Source organism: Molothrus ater, chromosome 4 (assembly GCF_012460135.2).
Source record: "Molothrus ater isolate BHLD 08-10-18 breed brown headed cowbird chromosome 4, BPBGC_Mater_1.1, whole genome shotgun sequence".
Classification (NCBI taxonomy): domain Eukaryota; kingdom Metazoa; phylum Chordata; class Aves; order Passeriformes; family Icteridae; genus Molothrus; species Molothrus ater.
In genome coordinates this window covers 5,895,477-5,916,558 of record NC_050481.2, presented here as the reverse complement: position 1 = coordinate 5,916,558, position 21,082 = coordinate 5,895,477, and the positions used below count along the sequence as shown (strand labels likewise).

The 21,082-nt window shown below is 44.5% G+C and overlaps 1 protein-coding gene across 1 annotated transcript in view; it reads right to left on the bottom strand.

Moving 5' to 3' along the window:
* Positions 1–15,676, bottom strand: part of ANXA5 (annexin A5) — a 36,229-nt gene extending 20,553 nt beyond the window's left edge. Inside the window, exons 1-3 of the mRNA XM_036382662.2 lie at positions 15,672–15,676; positions 15,465–15,583; positions 2,211–2,291 (exon numbers count right to left, since the gene is read on the bottom strand). Of these exons, the coding sequence (XP_036238555.1) occupies positions 2,211–2,291; positions 15,465–15,583; positions 15,672–15,676 (205 nt within the window). The remainder of the gene's footprint in view (positions 1–2,210; positions 2,292–15,464; positions 15,584–15,671) is intronic.
* Between the last annotated feature and the right edge of the window lie 5,406 nt (positions 15,677–21,082).

Below are 21,082 nucleotides of genomic sequence, written 5' to 3'. Positions count from 1 at the left end.
ATAGAGTTCAGCAAAAACATGGGATCCACCCATCTGGCTTCCTCTGCAGGACCAAGGAGCAAACTGTTTGCTCAAATGCCCTGATTTACTTATTAAACTGTGATTTCAATCTAATCCATTGAAGTGGCATTCCACACATGCCCAAAGATGCATGAAGGGAATTGAGAGCTGCTCACAGCATGCATGTGGAAATTGGATTAGATGTAGAATCACAATATGAAAGAAAACGTTATAGATTGTTTTAGAAAAGGGTAGTTGATACTCAAATTGGTTACTTTTTATTTAAGCACAACCTTGCTTAGACATCCACCCCTTTGTGCAAAATTAAGTTAAGTCCCTTTCTCCTTACACATGACACCCAGAGGAGACACAGGCCACACTGAATCATGCTTCAAGCTGTACCATCCATAGAGTGCAGACATACAGAAATGCAGTGGGAGCTAAACCCACTGTGTTTAACACACTCCAAAATTCTGTCCATCAGAATGAGGCACGGGAACACTGCAGTAAAGGCTCCTTGAGTGCCACATGGAAGTCAAACCTCATTAGTGAATCAGATGTGTGATAAAGAAAAAATTATTGGGTGAGGCAGAAATTTGAAAAAAGCAGTATCAGTATCATGTGAGCAACTAATGAGACTCCAGGAACAAATAAATCTGTAATCATCATTACTGTGAAATATGTTAATAGAACCACTACTACAGTAAATATCACACAAAGGTCAGTAAGTTACTTTGATTGAGACAAAAAATGTACTAGACTTCACAAATAAAACAGATCCTTGCATAACTTGGAAAAATGTGTCCGTTTGTCTGACAAATTATTTAGCAGTTAGCATGGGACCACCTGGAATACATCTGCTCTACCTCCCTCTCCTTGCTGCAGCAAGCCCATCCCAGCTCCCAGTGCTACAATCCAAGGTTTGAATCCTTGGCTCCCTGAAATGCTGGGTATAGTTTAATGCAGGTACAGTGACACACAACTCCTGCTGTCCTAAAAAATCTGTTCCAACTGTGGCATGTGTATAATAGCACATTAAGAGGCAAGGGGGGGAGAGCTTGGCTTTTTACCTTTCAATTTAGGAGAATGGATTTTTCTGGATTATAGGATTTTTGTTTCCTATGCCTTATTTGGTATACTTATTACTTGATAGGAACTCTCAGACTCTAAGAAATGATCCAACATATGTATTGAATTCCATTTTGCCCTTTAAACTTGGTGTTGGGGGCTGTGATTTGGAATCAAATTAACACATACCTTTTATTCTGCAGTCAATGTCTCTGCGTACACTTTGCTTCTCATTTCCAGAGGCAAAAGTCTATTCCATTCAAAACCAAAACATTCCACTCAAAATCTATTCTAATCAAAATCAAAACACCATCAACCAGCTCACTATTCTGTTCTTTGTGAACAAACGTGAGGTAACATTCAGTCAATGGGAGGCTACCATTGGATTTCTAATCAGTGAATAACAAGGAAAAGAATCTTGGGACTGAGAACACAGAAAATTTTTCTGCTCTGGAAAGGGTCTGTAATGCATGATGAATTGCAATGGTAGGAAAAGGTTAAACAGAATGGATCTTCTTGCCAATGGACGCTGGAAGTAAAACTCACTCCAGTCAATCTAAAATGTTATCAATGTGTGTTTAAGCAAGGGAATATTTACATAACTTCATTAAGCAAAGAGGCCTGGGGAGCAGGGGGAAATGTTAGAGTAAAACCATGGGAAAGATTCACCAGGCCATTTGGAAAGAGCTGATGTTTGAAAAGAAAATAGATCTGATTATCACAGAATTCCAGCCTTTGCATCAATTTGAACACAAAAGGAAAAGGTAAGAATAGCCCTATGAGCAAATCCAGGATGAACCTGAAGAGATGAAAATGTGCCTGGAGAGAAATGCAGTGATTGCACTTCAGCAGAAACACTTCAAGTTAGGCTAAAACAGTTGGAGATGGTGACTCACAGCAAGCTGCAAGACCTTCATGGCCACCCTGGGCAGGTGTTTCAGCTGACAGCAGCTCTAACAGTCAATAGCGCCCACCCACAAGTCACAAATGAAGGCTTCTAGATACAGTTTAATTCTTCTTCTCATTTTTTAAAAATGAAGACAAATTTTCACACAAGTTAAGAAACCACATGAGGTCATAATCTTTTCACCTTCCAAGCCCCTCCCTGCTCTTTGCATCTTCAATCACCAGTAAAATCATACCAGGATGTAACAGTCTGCTTCCCAGGGCTGCTGCTGGCACAGTGCACTTCCAGTTCTTCCTTAACACAGAGCTGCAAACACCTGGAACAAAAACCAGCAGTAAAATATCAGAAAAAGAGTGGCATTGCCTTAATAGTATATTTAGCTCTGGCACGCATTGAGACTTGGCAAGCAGGGCCCTGTCAGTTCCCAATCCATTTCCAGGCACAAGACTTGTGCACACAGAGTGACATCCTGGGGTTGTAGCTGGACAGGAAGGCAAGAGGGCATGCAGGAGTCATCAGATAGGAGAAATAATTAATTTGATGTGGGGTTTCTAATAGGGACTTGAAAAAATTTCAGAGTCTGTTGCAGCACTAAAACACATCTGTGTGTTTTTCTGGAAACAATGGAAAAGTCCAGGGGGATGAAAAGCTAGGACAAAAGCAGCTCATTTCAGAAGCACAGCCCCTTGAAGTTGTTGTAAGGAGTTAGTAAACAATAAATAAGCAGCAAGATGGATGGTTTGCTGTATTAAGGCAGTCTCCCAGCAGGTCCTCAGCTCCTGCCCAAAAGCATTGTGCCTCATTTTGCTACCAATGCTATTCCTGAGCTGTTATGTGATCCTATGTAACTACCTTTAAATGCATCACAGAAGAGAATAAAAGAGCAAGGCCCTCCTTAAAGCAGAGTTTGCTCTGCTATGTATCCAGAAGCTGCTGAAAATGCAAAGGTCCTTCAATTTATCAAACAGAGTTGGAGCATATCACATTAAAGCATTTCTCACACAGGATAGAAAGGCCAAGGCCTGTTATTGTCCTAGTTAAAATATTTCCTCCTAAAAATAAAATCTCCTTGTAAAATATTTTAAAAGCCTATTGTAGAGGTACTGAGGGACAATAGGCTTACCAAGGGAGATTTCAAGCTTTGGAAATTCCATGGAGCAGACCATTTGCTTATGGAATTATAAATGAAGATCAACCGTTAATGCTTTTCCACACTTGAATGTCTCTATGGAAGTCAGAGTCCAAAATCCTTGATGAACCACTGTCAGAAGTAAAGGTGAGGGTGGGAAAAATCGAGCAGTTTCAAGTTCATGATTTGATTAACACTGACAGAGAGGAATCTGTTTTGTTCCAGACTTGGTGCCAGAGGATAGAAATTTCCCAGTGCCTCCTTTCCCTGAGCTCCTACTTGAGGACAGCTCAGCACAATTGGAGAGAGCTTTGTGCTGCACTCCAGCACCTCGTGGGTGGAAGGTGTGAGGCCAACGCTAAGCAGTAACACCACTAAAATAAGGGACAAGAAGAGAGTTTCACTGGTTTACAGGCAGGGGAAAACAACTTCAAAGTTTACCACTGACAGAAAGTTTATAAAATGCGTTCCTTGCTGCATGTGCTGGCATCAGGGGGCTGCTGAAGGACAGCTAAGAGTACAAAGTAGAAGATTTTGTTGTTTCTTAAAGCACTTGGAGAGTTGCTTTGGAGACTCAATGTTGTTTTATATTCCAGCAAAGACAACTTCCTGCAAGTGATTCATTACTTCTAATCCACAAGCCATTACAGAGCAGCACTCTGACAGATTCCTGATTTCTCTGGGGACACCAGTACAATGTGAAGAGGTTAATGGGAGGTACAGGCATTCATACCAATTACAGCAGCAGGCAGCTGAATCTCTCTTACTGGAAAACAATGTTATTTTCATTTACTCAGAGGAGGTGCAGGTTGCTTTGAAATTGTCTTTAGAGTAAGACGCATCACAAGGTTGCCATCAGTGCAATAGTCTCAATTCAAGCAAAGACAAATCACTGGAGCCAGATTCTAGTCCTTGATGCTTGCTACTCTTGGTTACTAGGACAGCTCTACAGCCCTGTACTAAGGCATTGATTTCCAGGCTAATTCTCCATGAGGAACACAGTTTACATCCCTCATTACTCATGATAAGGACTCCTCCTCTAGGGAAAGGAGTGAGAAAAGGAGCCAGGTGCTCAGGCTGTATCCCTGCATTTCTAGTTGTTCCAAGCTACAGCTTATCATGAGCAGATCACTTGGGCTTGGTGCTCTACACTTCCACACACAAATGGTGTATGAGGGCACAGCGCATCTACAACAGCAAACACTTCTCTTGTCCCCCATGCAGGAACTTTGGGATAGCACTAAGTACCTATCCAGAGCAACCAATCCAAGTTCAGAAAGCTGTTTCCCTTAACAATTAAGGCCATTAGTTCTACTTAGGAGAGAAGAGAGGAAAAAGAATTGAGTTCTCTTAGCTTAATGGAAATTCAAGAAATCTGAGGCACAAAAGTAAAAACCACCCATGAGAGGTTGTTTCCCTCTCTGTGGAGAAGAGAAATAAGTCTAGCTGAAATGAACTGGCATAAGGTCACTAAACAAGTGTGGGCTTGGCATTTACTGTTCCCTAAAACACTTCTAAGTGAGGTCTTGTAACAAGGCCTCTTTCTTTTCCCCTAGAAGCCACACAAGAGTCCTGGGATACAGGAACAGCATTATCTTCATTTTCAAACGGAGAATAAAGGCAAGCTGAGGCTCAGTGGTGTCCCCAAGGTCACTGCAGGGAACAGATAACTGAGCCCAGGTTTCAAGTCACAAGCTACTGACTTTGCTCTGCTTTGTTCTTTCTCTCTCTACTTGCCAAAGGACCTCTGTGTCACTGAGAACTACCTCCTTGATTTACCTATTGACTCACGAAGAAAAGAACCCATAAATTATTCTGCAGGTGCCAGGATAAGAAGCACCCTCCCACCTCCATGTGGCTGTTCTCACCTGACACAGCAAAAGCCTTGGCTCCCATAAGGAAGAGCAGAACCAGGCCCACAGATTTCTGCTTTGATTATGAAGAAGTAAGCCTGGAGACAAAACCAAAGCTTACATCAACTTCTTTTCAGCCTTTCATTAAGTTTCTAAAACATGGTTATCTCAACCTTCCAAGTGGCTATTCACCAAAACCCTGACTAAGAGTCTCATTTCATTTCAAACTGCAGGGAGCCCACATCAAACCCAAATAACCCGACAGTTTTATCAGGAGACATTTGTGCCCCACAGAGCTTTAATGATTTGTTTGGAACTTAATTTCATTCTGTCTATAACTTTCCATATAATCCTCAATACCTCGTGTTTAGTACTCAAAAAAACAAGAATATTTTTAGCACTTAGCTCAAGACTTCTAAAGCCACTCTCCTGGTTTCTACAATACATTTTGACACCTGAACTGAGACAAACCTGCCTAAACTGTCAGCACATAAGTAACGTGTTTTTTAATTCCTCATTGCCAACACACACACAGACACTCTAGAGTAAAATGCTCCATATCTTAATTTCTTAATTTTTAAACTTTAAAAGCAAGCAGGTCACTCAAAGGATTACGCATGAACAAAGCCATTCAAACATGGGGCTTTGGGCATAACCATGGATAGGACAAAATTCCATAAACCTTCTCTTGCTCACTGTCATTCACCATCAACAGAAACACAATATTCTGAGTTGGAAGGGACCCACAAAGATCAAGGCTGAAGGGTTTGTCACTGTATAAACCCCAACCTCAATAAAAATATTAAAAGACAATTTAAAATAGCATTTCTTAGCATTCTACTAATCCCACCCTGATAATTGCCAGGCACAAAGGGTTTTTTTCCTCCATGGATTACTGGCCCTACTGTTAAAAATAGGACACTATCAGTAGTTTAAATTTCTCACCTCCATTATATTTTTAAAGAGTTGGCTGTATGAGAGAATATTTTTACTCTACCTAAACTAGCTTTTTGCCTGGGAATAACCTACAAGTTGCAGAGAAATGCCCGTGGTATTGCTCCTCTAAAAAACCTCAGGGCCTCTGCATCTCCTCTTTTAGTGGAGTTTTTGTCACTTGAACTCACATTTTCAAGGTTAAAACAATTAATATAGCATACCAACAACTTGCAGTGTTAATGACAGCAGAGCTGTAGGTAAACCAGAGCCAGGTTAAAGTCCAGAAACAAAGAACATCCTGATGCAAACTGCAGCTCTGTTCACTGAAATGTGTTCCCCCTCCCATGCCCAGCAATAACTTGGCAATAATAGTCATTATTCAGGTACTCACAAAGGAAAACTTGGTTTCCTTGCTTCTACTGATAGCATTTTTAATGCTAGTTTTGTCAGATTAGAGGATGAATTCAAAGTCAGGGGCTGCAAGTCTTTTCAAGATCCACTCTTAGGCTCCTATGAAACCTCAAGCCTCTTTGTCCAGGAGTGATATGGTTAAAACAGTATTTATTCTTAATAAAAGTGCCTTGATGCAAATCTCTACCCAAGAACTAGTAGCAAGCACTAAACCCTAAACTACAGATTGAAATTGGTTTTGATGTGTTCATGTAACTCCTGCCACATATCCTGACCCCTCACCAGACCAAGGACCAGAGTGGGTTTTTGGCATTCAGATGCTACAGGATAACCCCATTTGCAAGGGGAACCACAGATGCCTGATGTTAAATGTCATTCCCTGCCTTCTCCTCTCTCCTGAGCTCCTCATTTTGTTGTATCTATTTTCAGTCGGTGGTTCAGCTGACTTCTCATGAGCTGCCTGCAACACCACCTGCTTGACCACACTCCAGGTAATCAAAATCCTAAAAAGGAAATTGCTATTCCATTCCAGGTCTGGAGGTCATTGCTCAAAAAAGCAAATGCCCAGATCCAAGAGTGGAGTTAAGAAGGAAAGAGATGTCATAACTGAGCCAGTCAAATCATCTTCCCAGAATGCGAAGAGAGAAGCATCCTGACCTTGTTATCCCCTGGCATGGGTGAAACTGAGGTTTTGTCACACAAATTTTGCAACACAGCAAATCTTATTCCTCTCTAACTGCACAACTCCTAACTCTGGACTGCTAAGAGGGAAGAAATTCCTGCCCTGATCCTTCCAACACCTCTAAAGCCCTTAGGCACAACAGTGCAGACTTGCAGCATTAGGCAGTGAGCTGCAGGAAAAGGTGGTGCAATCCCATCTGTGCCATGGCATCTGGCAAACCAGCACGTTTAAACTCTGCATCCAAACTACCAAGCAGGAGCAGATGCATTTATTCTTTTAATGGCTAACCTATCTCCTTCCTGGTGTGCTATTATTTGCTGAAGACAGCTGTGGACTTAAACTACCTATTTGCCTTCAGCCAAAATAAATAAATATTTATGGCTAATTAGGAATTGCCTCTCAGGGTTGAGAGGTGCACCTGACCCGAACAAGAGGCAATGCCATAGGGCCTAGGAACAGGGAGCAGCTGCTGTGCCTCCAACCAGAGGGAGAAACCAGGAAACACCAACTTGTCAGCAAGCCCAGCCTCCATGCTGCACCAGGATCTACATCCCAGTGTAGGAATATAAACAATTGCTGTAAGCAGCTTAATACCAACTGACCACAAGTTCCTCTCCTGAACACAGTGGCAGAGGAGGATGGATGCCTGCTTTTTGTCAGGCTTCCCGTCTCAGTGACTGTAGGAACTCCAGTTGAAGCACCTTAAGCCATGCTCAGCAGCAATTTTTTCAAAAATAGGTATGGTAATAGTCAAAGGGGCAGTGAAGAGATGAATAATGTAAACGCTGACTTGCTGAAATCCCTTCCTATATATCCAATAGTCCCAGGGGGTTTGAAGGAGGGCTGAACCTTACAGAACGCGCGCCATCTCGTGGCACTGCTCGGGAAGTGCGGCACTACGGGGGAAAAGAGGAAGGCTTTTTTTACCCACACACCCTCATATTTGATCCCAGAATATTTCTGCTTACCAAACATTCCCAGCAGCTCCAGGCAGGTCCTCCACCAGCTCTGCTTTCTGTAGTATCAAACTGAGCAGGCTTCTGTCAGCCAAATTTTCCACAGAATAGATAAGCTCATGCTAAGAGCTTGTCTTTAACACAGGAAAACCCTGCTGAGCTCAAAATAAATCCAATACAGATGCAATAGGATCAATAGCAGAAAAAATAAAAGGTCCTGGTTTGGGTTTTTAAATTTTTTTTTGTCACCAACGCTTATTAAGACTTTGCATTTAATTTGGGGTTATATGTCACACATTGAGGAAATAGTTAATGCCCAAAAGACTGCAAACTAACCCAACAGCTGTGATGAACAAAAGAGAAAACAGTAAACCCCCTTGATTAGTCAGCTTACTTCAGTGGAGACTGCAACCAAAATCACCACAATTCACAAAAGCATTTCATGCCTTCCTCTGTACTAGCAGTGAATAGCATTTCAGCGCTTGCCAGTGTTCAAATAATTCCCCTTAAAGGAAAACTGAAAGGGGAAACATTTTACAACAGTGAGATATCTCTGCAGTCAAGGCAGATTTTGGGCAAGAAAACCATTTTTTTTTAAATTTGATATTCATAAATGATATCAAGCAAACAGCTTTCAAATACCGAATGAGAAATCCAGCCATGCCTTGACTAGGCTCAAAGGACCAGACTAAAGTGAAGGAACAAGATTTAAAAAAAAACCCATCACTTTTTAATTTAATTTCTGTTTAAATTAATATTGCACAGTCCCATGACTAGGCATTTCCTTTAAAAGTTAAATTATTTCTACAGAAACTCCCAGAGCTGCAGGCTAAGACAAGCAGACAAATGAGTTTGTTACAGGTCACACAGCTCTGCCCTGTCACAAGCATTAGCTGATTCTTGAGGTCTTCTATTCCTAAAATGCTATCAAACCTTTGTGTTTTCCATGGAGCCTGCTGTTACTTACAGAACTGGTGGCAGAAACAGGAGGTTGAAAAGAAAATTTGTTTGGGGGCTTAGGGCCACATGTAAAGGCCACCAAGCTGCTATCACAGGGTGGAGGGGACGTTTGTGGGTTCATTAAATAAGTTTCCTCACTGCATTCCCAGTAACCAGCCACCCAGAGGGCAAAACAAACTCTTTTTCCTTAAGTACATTCACCTGCCTTCCATACCACAACAGGACCAGGGGGAAAGTGCTCTTGTCCCTGAGCTGAAGGCCAGATTGCAAGCTTTCTTAGCTGGGATTATAACACACTCTCTGGCAGTCTTCTGGCTTTCTGACCTGCATTCAAGTGGCAGGCAACAGTGCACGCAGGAGCAGCCCTGAATCCATTTGTATTCAGCTCCAGGAACCCAAATGTTTGGCTTCAGCCACCGGGGGCCTTGAGGCAGGAGGGTGACTGCCCACACCCAGGTTTTGAGAGGCACACAAACTCAGGTGATCCCCACCAGAGGCTTGCACTGTATCCCTGCTTAGAACCACTTTCTGCCTCTGTTTCCCCACCTGAGGAATCAGGGTAACCAACAGCCAGGAGAAGATGAGCAGGGCACACACAGGCCAGGGGCACACATTTCCCTCCCAGTTTTTTTGAGCCATGGATAAAGTGATTGAATTCAGGCAGGTTTGAATGAGGTATGTGAGTACAGGGCTGGGGCAGAGCAGCAATGAACCTCTTTTCCTCCATGCTTATTCTTTGCTCAACAACATTTTGCAGACCTCTAATTCCTCTGCTAAACAGCCATAATTTTCTGACAGCTGATGAGTCTCCAAGGGTTTATATGTGAATCAGGGCAGCAGACAGACAAGTCCCTTAAAGGAGACTTTACTAAAGCAGAATTATAAAACTTATAGACTTCTACTTCAACCAAACTGTGCATTGTAACAAAGAAATTTTGGACATCACTTCAATTACTGGCACTCTTAACAAAATTATTTCATTAGGGGCTTATGAAAAGACCAAGAAGATATACTGTCTAATTTCCACAATTTTTAAGTAAAGGAGGACACATCAACCCAACACATGGTACCCCTCTGTCTAGGAAAAGGGTGCTAAGCTGTGTTCACAGGACAGACAGAAAATACTCTATGCAGACACAAAAACTGCTATGGAAGTGCTGGGGAGATTTGGCAAAGCAGGAGACCCCTCATCATCACCTGCTTTGTAAGGCCTCACTGTTCTCCTGGGAACTCTTTGGCTGAAGAAGACAAAAAAGCCTCACACACACATTTCCCTTCAGCCTCGAAGGTGCCCTGCTCTTCCCTACACAATAACCCAAGCATAGTGAAACACATAAACACGTCACCTGCTGTTCCTGGATCTCCTCTGCCCTGGGCCCCTCCATCCTCACTGGCTCCTCTTGACAGACAGACACCCACCAAGCTGCCCCAGAAGGTAGCACTACTGCCCAGGCAGCAGCCAAGACCCGGGACAGCACTTCCCAGCTCTCCTCTCTCTCCAGAAGAGCCAACAAGGGCCTGTCCCAGTGCTTTTAACCTCTCTGTGTCCACCCTCAGCTGCAAGTAATCGAGCCTGATCCCCCCTCTCTATCGGCCACACCTGCGTCCTGCCAGTCCTCACTCCCCCCGTGGTGCCCCCGGCCATCAGAATCCCCCCGGGCTCACAGCTGCAGCCCTAGGCTGTCCCAAGGAGTCAGCGACGCTGCCATGACCTGAAGTTCCGGGAGTTTTTGGGAGGCTTTTCTCATTTTCAGGACGGGAATATCAAGGTTTTATGCCACGTCTGGTGTTACCTGGCATTCCCGTTGTGTAAAAAGGACTGGTTTGAGTACATCAATCACCCCAAAAGAAGAGAAAACAACGGAGGGAAAGTATACACCAGCGATCCTTTCTCCAAGCAGAGCAGTTAAACTTGTGTGCAGCTATCAATCAAAGCTCCAGCAAAACCTGTTCTACCAAAGGCAGGTGATCTTTTGCGAAAGACCAGATTCCTCTGAAAACTTCATTACCATGCGTGAGCCTCTTGACAGGCTCCTTAATGCGGCATAAATTTTAATAAGCCAGCACACAGCACTTCCCAGGTGTTAAATAGGTGTGAGTGTGCCCTGGTGAGCGCAGCACACTGGCAGTGAACTCAGCTTTTAAACATATGAAATCTCGAAAAAGCAGAAAAGCCATTTGCTAACAGGGAGATTAAGTAAAGCCTTGTGCACAAAGGCTAGAATGAAAATTAATTTGTTTTTCTCTATCAACTGCATTCTTCAGCAAGCAGGGACTTGTCTTTTAACCATTTTTGCAGAGTGCCATTTCTGTCAACACAGATGCAAAAAAAGTACAAAATTAAATTTTAAAAAAACCCACCCATAAAGACAGAAATAATAAACTAAGCAGACTGAGGATGTACATTTTATCCCTAATTATTAAAAAAATTATCCAGGAAATGCAAAATACCATTTTAACACCATTGCTATTGACAAGATCTGTTCTGATGATAATTTTTCTGGAATCAAAAATAGGATATTCATTTTCAGAGAGAAACCACCTGAAGCACATGCTGTTGAATTTCACTGAAAGTCACACTGAAAACATGTAACATTTGGATTTGTCAGGCTTTCCATAAATTTCCTCCAATAATTATATAGATTTCTCACAGAACTGATTAATACTTCAATTTTTGTAACTACATGAAGCAATATATTCCCCATTCTCTAAAACCTGCAGTCATTGCTGCGTGGTAAAATATCAAAGTAACAGTAGTAATAATAGTAGTAGTAGTAGTAGTAGTAGTAGTAGTAGTAGTAGTAGTAGTAATAATAATAATAATAATAATAATAATAATAATAATAATAATAATAATAATAATAATAATATCTTTTGTAAGTCCAAAGAAGATGGACCATCATATTCTGTATTGAAAGTTTTGTCAGCTCAGATGTGCCCATACACCTGAACAGAAAACCTGCTTTGGCTGAAGTCCCCCCAAGGCACCTCAAAACAGATCTTAAATGACTGTTAGAATTTTGACAGCCCTTCACAGAGGTGGATTTTCAAAGTGGAATTTGAGAGATGTAACAACATTTGAAAGGAAGCAACACAGTAGAGAGTTTCTCAGGAATGCCAAAAAATTAAAGATACTGAGGAGGCCTTGCACAGCTGTGGCTGTGAGTGGAGCTGTGCCACTACCTGTCACTGTGAAAACACACCAGATTAATCATCAGAAAAAGAAACAGATTGCTGTGTTTGCTTTAGAGTATTTGTAATTACCCAAATTAGGACATTTCTGGCATAATTCCTCAGGCCTCACTGGGAACTGTTCTGGTCCAATGAGCCTTTGTGTCTTTTAATCTGCAGATAGGAAGAGAGGTGACAGCATGGTTAGTGCCTCTTCATAAGAGAGGAGCAGCATTATTCCCTCTAGTGACAGTCTAATTTTCAAGGGGTAAACATCGAGCTTTGTGTGTCTTCCCTGGGAGATCATTTCTTGAGTTGACACACCTTGTTGTCAAGTACTTTCTCCTGCCTGTAGTGTTAGCAGTCCCCATCTGTACTCTCTTGTGCCGTTACAGATCTTGTTAAATAAATTATCCTCTTCCTCAGAGTTTGTATCTTTCAAATACTTGCAGATGATTTGGTTGCCCTATAGCTGCTAGCTAACAAAAGCATACATATTGACCTGTTTTACTCTTTCCTTCTGGATTCCCCAAGGGCTTTTCACGGCCCTTATCTGACTGCCCTCTGGTGTTGCCGGCAATGGCCCAGTGATGAGGTGTCCCAATACCTCGGTGCTGGACAGAAGGGAAACCTTGCCCCCTCCCAGGACAGGATACCTGTGTCCGTGCACTTCAGCAACACGCTGGGCTCCGGAGTAATTTCCTACGGACGATTCCATCTTGTCTTTCTCTCACCCTGCGGCTTGTTTACATCTTCCCTCGATGATTCATCGGGCTAATCTTTTAGAGCCTTTGGCTTACTTCTGCCTCTCATCACTGATTAAACAAAAGGGCGTACACCTTCTCTTGAGAGGTTGGACACTGGGAATTTAGAAACTTCCTAGAAGATCTCTGGACAGTGGGACAGACTCTTTGCACCAGGGGCAGCCTGCCCTCCTTCCTGAGCAAAGGATCAATCAAAGGATTGGCAGCATCAATCTCTGGGAAAACAAATCACCTATAACACCAGCACTGAAGAGCTGTATAACCATCCACCTTCCATCCGCAGAGGGGAAACTGCTGCCTCCACAGCTGTGCCCTAAAACGCACATCAAGAAATGGAAAATTGTTTGAATGGAGCAGATGTTTGATGCCACTTGGGTGTGTGATGCCAAACAACTCCCCTGCTTGTCCTTCCAAATGACACTGCAGATGACAGCACTGGAACATGGAGCTTACTTAAAAGAAGCACTCATCTTGTGAATTTGAGGTATTTATTGCTGCACTGCAGGTATTTGAGAAATGACAACATTTGAGATGCAGCACTAGTAGCAAAACAAGACAAAGCAAAGAGATTATAATCCTCTGACCTGCAGATGTTTCACTGAGTAGCCCCCATAAACTTTTCTCCTGCACTGTTGGTGTAAAATGCTTATATGTCAGAAAAATCATGTACTAGTTTTCATTTTCCAGAGAACAGCAACTGTGCCCTGTCAGTCGTGCTTGTAAAGAGTCATTACAAAAATCACAATCTCTCTGCTCCATGCAATACAGTAAGTATGAAGGGCTTCTGCAACACAAGTTATTACAAGTGCCCCAATCATTGTCAAGATTTTAAACACTTCACTTATCTGTGAAGTCACATTCTGAAGGTAATCTCTTGGTGCTCATGCAGAATATGTGTTGCAGTTTTATGGCTACTCACATTAATTGAGCAAAACCATTAGTCACCTTCTTTTTAATCACTGATGTGAGGCCAAAATCATTCCCACCATTTTCACAGAGGAAGAACAAGAAAACTGCAGAGATACGAGGCTGATGAGTCACTGGCAGGGAAAGCTACACTGGATTGTTCTCTCATCATTTTCCCATGACTGAAAAAACCAGCCAAGAGTGGAGAAGGGCAGCTGAGGCACCAGGCACTAGGAGGGGCTACAGACAGCAAATCCTTATGGCCCGAGGTGTGTGAGGCAGCATGGCATCAGCTCCAGGACTAGCACCCCAAAGAGCATGTCCTGTGTCTTGCAAAGCCCCTGCCAAGCAGGACTGCACGTTGGGACAGTCTGCATAAGAGATGATGGATCTGTAATGATGCAAATAAAAGACCTGTTCTAAATCCCAGAGTGTGCAACAATTTTAAAAGCTTGAAATAAAAAGCCATAGTGAACCAGCTGAAAGAAGGGCCAGAGCAATCCCAACACCCTCTGGAGGAGGGCCTCTCCAACTTGATTGTAACTACCCCTGCACCATTAGCAGACTCTTCCCCCATGCCAAGTCACCCAGCAGCGAGCAGGAGAAGAGAGCTCAGATCACTGCAGCAAGGGCTGGAGAGCTGGAATATGCTGTGTTCCCTCCAGCCGCGTCCTCGTGCTCGCAGCACGCTGCCTTCTAACAGAGCGATGCACAGCAGGAGCGGAGCAGGCAGATCGTGCACTGAGAGGCACTTGTTGAATTAGCAGCAAGCTGCCCTGTAAAAACACACCCCACAGCAATGCTGGAGACCTGGCTGCCTGCAGCCACACCGCCCCAACAGCTGCCATCTAAATGTGGCTTAAAGAAGAGCCCCTAAACCCCACACTTTTAAACAAGAACACCAGCTCTATAGCACTAAAATAATTTCTTTTTGCCAATCTCACTGCACAGCTGATAGCACCTATTCTTAGCTTCTCTACAGGCCCTTCCTGTAAGGACAAACTGGTGTCTGTCCATCTTTTGCCATGGTGCAGAAATTCACCAGAGTGAGCGCAGGTCAGCACTCATGTTCACGTAAACTCACACTCTGAAAGACACCCTGGTTCCAGAGCTATCAAAAAGCGTGCTGGGAAAGGTCTGCAGCCAAAGGTCTGCACAAATTTCCTAAAGGCCCAGCAGCCGAATTGCTTCATTGTCGGTGCAGCCCCTGATGCCCTGCACAGGATGGGGCAGTCGGCAGCTGCTCAGCCTCACTACATCGACACCAGCCCCAGGCATTACCTGGGGAGCTCCTGTGGAGTAAAACGAGGAAAACTGAATTAGATGTGGTTGAAGCTGGGGGCGGGGGGCAGAAGTTCTTTTAAAAGGTGTCTCCCGCACTGGAAAACCCTACATTTTAAAATTCTGTAATGGGGTCAAATTCGGATCTCTGCACGCCAAATGAAAGCCAACATAACCTCCTCCGCAAAGAGAGACTGAGGGGAGTTTTATAATACTTTCTTACAGAGTAAAAGCTGCAGGGTGGGCGCACCTTCAAATTTCCCCTGAATTTTACGTGGCAGACATAGCTACTCTAGAGAGCGCGGGCTCGGAGGGCGGTCGAGGGCAGGGGATGCTGCATCGGCGGAGCAGCACTCAGCCCGTGCCTTCCCGGGGGACGCGGAGAGGCGGAGGCGGCCCCGGGGGCGGCCCCCAACCCTCCCTGCGTGTCGCGGACTCACCTGGGGGCGGCCCGAGGCGGCGGTGGCGGGCAGCTCCCAGCTCCCGGCTCCCGGCGCTCAGCCCAGGGCTGCCGGGGTGGCGGGAGGCGGCGCGGGGCTGCTCCCGCCGAGCCCCGCAGCTGCCGGAGGAGCAGGCACAGCAGGAGCAGCAGGAGCAGCAGCAGCAGCAAGAACAGCGCCAGGTAGAGGAGCAGGTTGAGCTCCCACTCCATGCCGCCCGCGGCGCGGCTCGGCTCGGCTCGGCTCCCCGCGGACCGCTCGGTGCCGGTGCCGGCGGCGGCCGAGCCTCCTCCCCTGCGGCAGGAGAGGGGCACCGGGCGGAGGGGCCGCGGAGCCCGTCCTGCCTTCACCCCCCGCCTCTGCGGCACCTCCCGGCGGGGCAGCCCCGGCGGCAGGAGGGCACCGGGACGGGGGCGGTGGGTGCAGGGGGCACCGGGGCTGCGCCGCGCCGCTGCTCCGAGCAGGCGCGTGTTGTCCCTGCTCCTTGGGCACAGGTCCCCTGTCACTCAAAAGATGCTCCGAGACCACCTGTCACCGGCAGGAGAAGCTCCTGGGGAGGCTCGCTTCGAGTCGGAGCCTCCCATGCAGACTGAAATGCCCACATGTGCACCCATCCTCCCTGCCTCCCCAGCCCGTGTCACCTTACACCGGCACAGGCCAAACAGCTCCGAAGGCCCGCGGCACCAGGAAATGTCTCTCCCCTTGAAGACATTTGAGAACCCTGCCCGTGGCCCAAAGCAAAAACACTCGTCACGTATTGCCGTGGCAGTGGGAAAGTTATTCCGAGTTTTGGCCACTTGACTCAGATTTTGGTGAACGATGCAGTTGTGATGGACCCACCATGAGTTCTGCTTTTCATGGTACCATCTGTCCACTTCCCTGCATGATTTGTCTGGGCTCAAGTCATATTCCCAAAGCTTCCAAGGATTTATAAGCCAGGGAAGTGAAATTTCAGAGAGGGAACATTAGCACGGCTGCATATACTGCAAATTTTGTGAGGGCCTGAGAAAGTGTATTGTTTTCTGAAGAATTATGTATTAAAAAAAGCTCATAAATTCTACTCCACCAAGCCTCCCAAATTCTTAACATAAGTATAGCATCACCCCAAGTCTGAGCTAAGGAGACAAATACGTACTGAGCTATCATTTTACACCAAATCTTCTATCCTTGTTGGACCTCTGAATAATGCTTCACAATAAAGCTCCATATAATAATTTGAGGCAATTTGGGAAAATGATCACTTACCTTTTCTTGAAGTAACAAAACATCATCCTGACAGCTTCATCCATACTGTAGAAAACATTACCTGGTGGAAAAAGGCAAGACCAGCATCCATCATGCTCTAGAGCTCATCCTGGCTCTGTGGTCTTGGACACAATAATTGGACACTTTCCCATTTTGCTTGTATTACTACGAGGAATTCAACTACTCACAACAGTTTTCCTGTAAGCATTTCTGGGCAGGGAATGAAGACTTGGGATCTTTGGAAAATATGGAGAGATTAACACATGTGGCACAGAGAATACTTCATGTGAGACAGCCTGCTCTTGTGCTTGAGACCCCTGGTGAGTGGATGCTCTACACAACAAGGGGACACTTCTCAACCACACTTCTATCTTTTAACAACACCTGCATTCTAAGATACAACTGTAAATGTGAAATTTCGTGTAAAATCAGCCAAATCAACAAAAAGATGCATCCCCTGTTTTAAATGGAGCATTTTAGTATCAAGATTTTAAGAGAGGCTGTCCATGCAGAACAACAAAACCACTTGATTGAGAAAGATTATGACTTCCAGCATTTCAAGGCAGTCAAAATTAATTTCTGGTCTGTAAGAGATACTTGGAAGCTGAATAAGCAGGAGAAATAACTGAAAAAAAAAAAGCCATTTTGATTTAACGGTTTAACTTGATTATCTGATTATCCCCAATGTTATTAAATGTGCTGTCATCTCTCAGGGATCAGATGGGGCTCATAAGCTTGTCAGTACTCTGGATTTCCTCTGTATTGTAGGACTATCAATATCTGGTACCAGCAAACATTTTCTGACACCTTTCCAACAGGGAAAAAAAAAAAAAACCAACTAGATTCCAAATAGATATTCACTTAATTTTCACACTCCTGAGCTCTTGCATCAAGCCAGTATTTAACCTACTTCTCAAGTAATATTTAAGATTAGGATATGAGAAAGTGCTTTTTTTTTCAGGCAACAATTTTGTTCTATTTCTGCCTACTCCCCATGAAACGAAATTACAGTTTCTACTTTAACATAGACACCTGTTGCTTCTTAAGAGAATTTGAAGATGCTTCTAAAAGATTTGAAAATCTTAAACCACATTAAAATCTGAACTCAGACATTGGTTTTGTATATTCAGAGCCTTCAACTCAAGCTGTAACAATTCTGGCTTAGCATGACAACTCAGCAACTGGTTTCACTTGAATCCATAGAAATCATGGAAACAGTTTGCCTGGAGACAGGGAAATTGCAGGGTGAGGAGACAAAAAAAGGAGAAGTGTAACTTATTTTCCTCTGACTTTGTTGCTTGCCTGGCATCCAGCCCTGGAAACACTTCCCACTTTCCTCAAGGGATTGCTGAGGGTTGGGAACCAGAGTTCATTCAATGCAGCACTGTCTGCAGGATCAGAATTTCTGGCAGGACCCTTTGGAGCAAAAAAACTTCTTTCATGAGAGCAGTAAACCCCAAGAGGTGATGTGAAGGTTAAAGTACAGGTGGAAACAGCAAGAATATTTTGGGGTTTACCCTGAAATCTAGCCTATGGAAGATGATCAAGCAAGAAGCATCCAGCAAGCAGATGGAGATATTATTACCAATTTGCCTTAAGCTGGTGTTTGGATGATTTTCTGGCAGTTCTGGATCCCTTTTTTTTCTCTCTCTCTCTTTTGGGGTTTTGTTTGTTTGTTTTTTTCTTTGTTTGTTTTGTTGTTGTTGTTGTTTGGGTGGGTGGGGTTTTTTGTTTGTTTTTTTGGGGGGTTTTGTGTGGTTTTTGTTTTTTGGGTGAGGTTTTTTTTGTTTGTTTGTTTGGTTGGTTTGCTTTTTTTAATAAAAATTATTTGAGCATATATACTAGGCAACTCCTTTCCTAAATTTTAGCCTTGGAAGCTGTGACACATTCCTTCTAATATGTAAGGGACAAAGGTGCTTATCTGTGCTTCAGATAAGGAGCTTCTTGGAGTGCTTCCCTGGATCCTGGCCAGAATTTCCTGTTCCTCACCTCAGCGGGAGGTACTGCTCCCGCCTCACTTCTGCCAGCAGCGCTGCTTGCAAGGATTGCCCATCCTCCCACCCCCCCTGGAACTGTTCATCATAGAAACAAATTATAAATTACATTATTCCATCTAGGCAGAGCCTTTCTTCCCAAATAACCTTATCAGCTGGAATAATGCATACATCATGTCATGCATGGATGTGTAAATGAGCAGGACTTGCAGCCAAGCAGCAAAGGCACACTGCCATTAAGGCTGCCATGGAAAGAGAAGGTCAATTTCTTATTTATTTGGATTAGGCCATAAAAATTGCTGGCAGCTTGCTGTCAAGATGCAGAGATTCTGATGCAGTTTGGTTTTCTTCTCCAGTCCTCAAATGAGATTTTCCCTCCAGGCTCGGTTCAGGAAGATAATCCAATTCAAGCATTTCAGCCCACAGAGCATTCAGCTCAAAGGAAGAAACGCTTCCATGTGGGCACAGTACATCATCAGGATCTTCTTTCTAAAAATTCCTGCTTTAGCCTAAGTACCTGTGATTTATTTGCTCATTTATTCACTCTGCAGGGTGTGACACTCACTCCTTCTGAACACCCAGAGTGTTTCCATTATTTCATTACCACTGTAACCCTGCCCTTCACTGTTCAGAAACACAGAAATTTCTCAGCTTCTATTTCATTAACCATTTCTACTGACCTTATTTTCTGTGTACCCTCCTCCTACGGATTTCCAATGCTGTGGTTTTACACCTCCTTCATTTGTCCATTAAATCCTTCACCCTTCTGTAAAGTAGCCTTTGTGTGAAAAAGACAGGCATGGATCAAAGGGGACACAGCTGATTTCCAGCCCCAGTACATGACTTATTTCCCCTGGAATTACATCCAGCTCCCCCTGAATCACCACCACCACCTTCTCTGTTTTGAAAAGGGTGATTTACCACCAGCCTGATGGATCGAGGCACCTAGAAGTTCACTGAGAGAGCAGGAAGAGGAGTTTTTCCCACTCCAAGCAGAAATCTCAACATACAGTGAAATTAACATATTTTTGTAATTGACGAAGAGTAAACACTGAAATTAGCATCTTTTTGTAACTGACGAAGAGTAAAGTAGTTTGGACGACTCCCACAAACAATAAAAACCCTTCTGAATTTACTCTTAGTAAACTTGAAGAGTAACAGAATTTAACCCCAAGCCTTCACTAATGAATATTGTCACCAAATTCACACAACAAAAAAAGTAAAATCAGACAGAATTTCCACGTAAAGATTGCCAGTAAAACTCCAAGGGCTATTTGCTTATTTTTGTCCTTGGAGAAGGAGTGTCTTTCTATAATGTCATCGATATTGTCTAACACTTAATATTTGTGATGATATTTATCCTAAACTGAAAGTACAAAACCAACATGGGAAAATCAGGCAGCACTTGTCCTCACCAACACAAACTTGTGAGTTTCAGAAACACAACTTAGATTTTAGTTTGTACTAGAACTGTAGTGTGTTAACAAGGTTTGAAAAGACAGCGTAACTAAGATATTTCAACACCTGTGTGTGGAAAACGCCAGTGTCTGCAGTTTAATGTTAGTGGGAAGAGAACAGATTTTCTCGTTTTAGCTCGAACTAAGCATAAAAGCCACTCGTAAAGGCCTTTTTACTCACGGGCAACATTTCAGAACAGCAGGGAGGGATGTTCCTTGGGCAGCCTGGGTGTCTTGGCTGCATTTTTGCCTGCAGCACTGACCGCCGTGTTCCCGACACCGGCCCGGCTGTTTCCTGAGGGCTGCAGGGCATCACAATAGTGTTAACCACTCCAAATGTCTGGCATGCATGTTCATGGGGTTTTTTTCTAAATTCTAGATGGTTTTCCCGACGACCGGCACTCCGGCATCAGCTCACGCTGCCTCTGTCCCTCGTGTGCCACCTCACGGCTGAGGCGCACACCCTGCGCTGCTGCGGCTTCTCCTTGGGTGCTGTATGCAATTTTAGGCACTAAAATGGAAACAATACGGAAAAGACATGGAGCTGTTGGACAGCACGAGGATGCTGAAGGGCCTGGAGGGGAAGCCGTGTGAGGGGGCGGCTGAGGGCACTTGGTCCGTCCAGCTGGCGGAGACTGAGGGGAGACCTCAGCATCCTCGGGACGGGGGGCGGAGGGGCACATGCGGATCTCTGCACCCTGATGACCAGGGACAGGACTCGAGGAGACAGCATGAAGCCGAGTTGGGGCAGGTTTAGCTTGGAGAGCGGGGAAAATTTTTCCAAGCAGAGCGCGTTCGCGCCCCGTAAGGGATTCTCAGGGCCGTGCCCGTCCTGAGGGGACGCGCGCGAGGGCTGGAGCGCGGCGCGTGCGGGCTGGGCACGCGCGGCGCGCGGCGATGACGCGCGCGCGCTCCCCCTCCT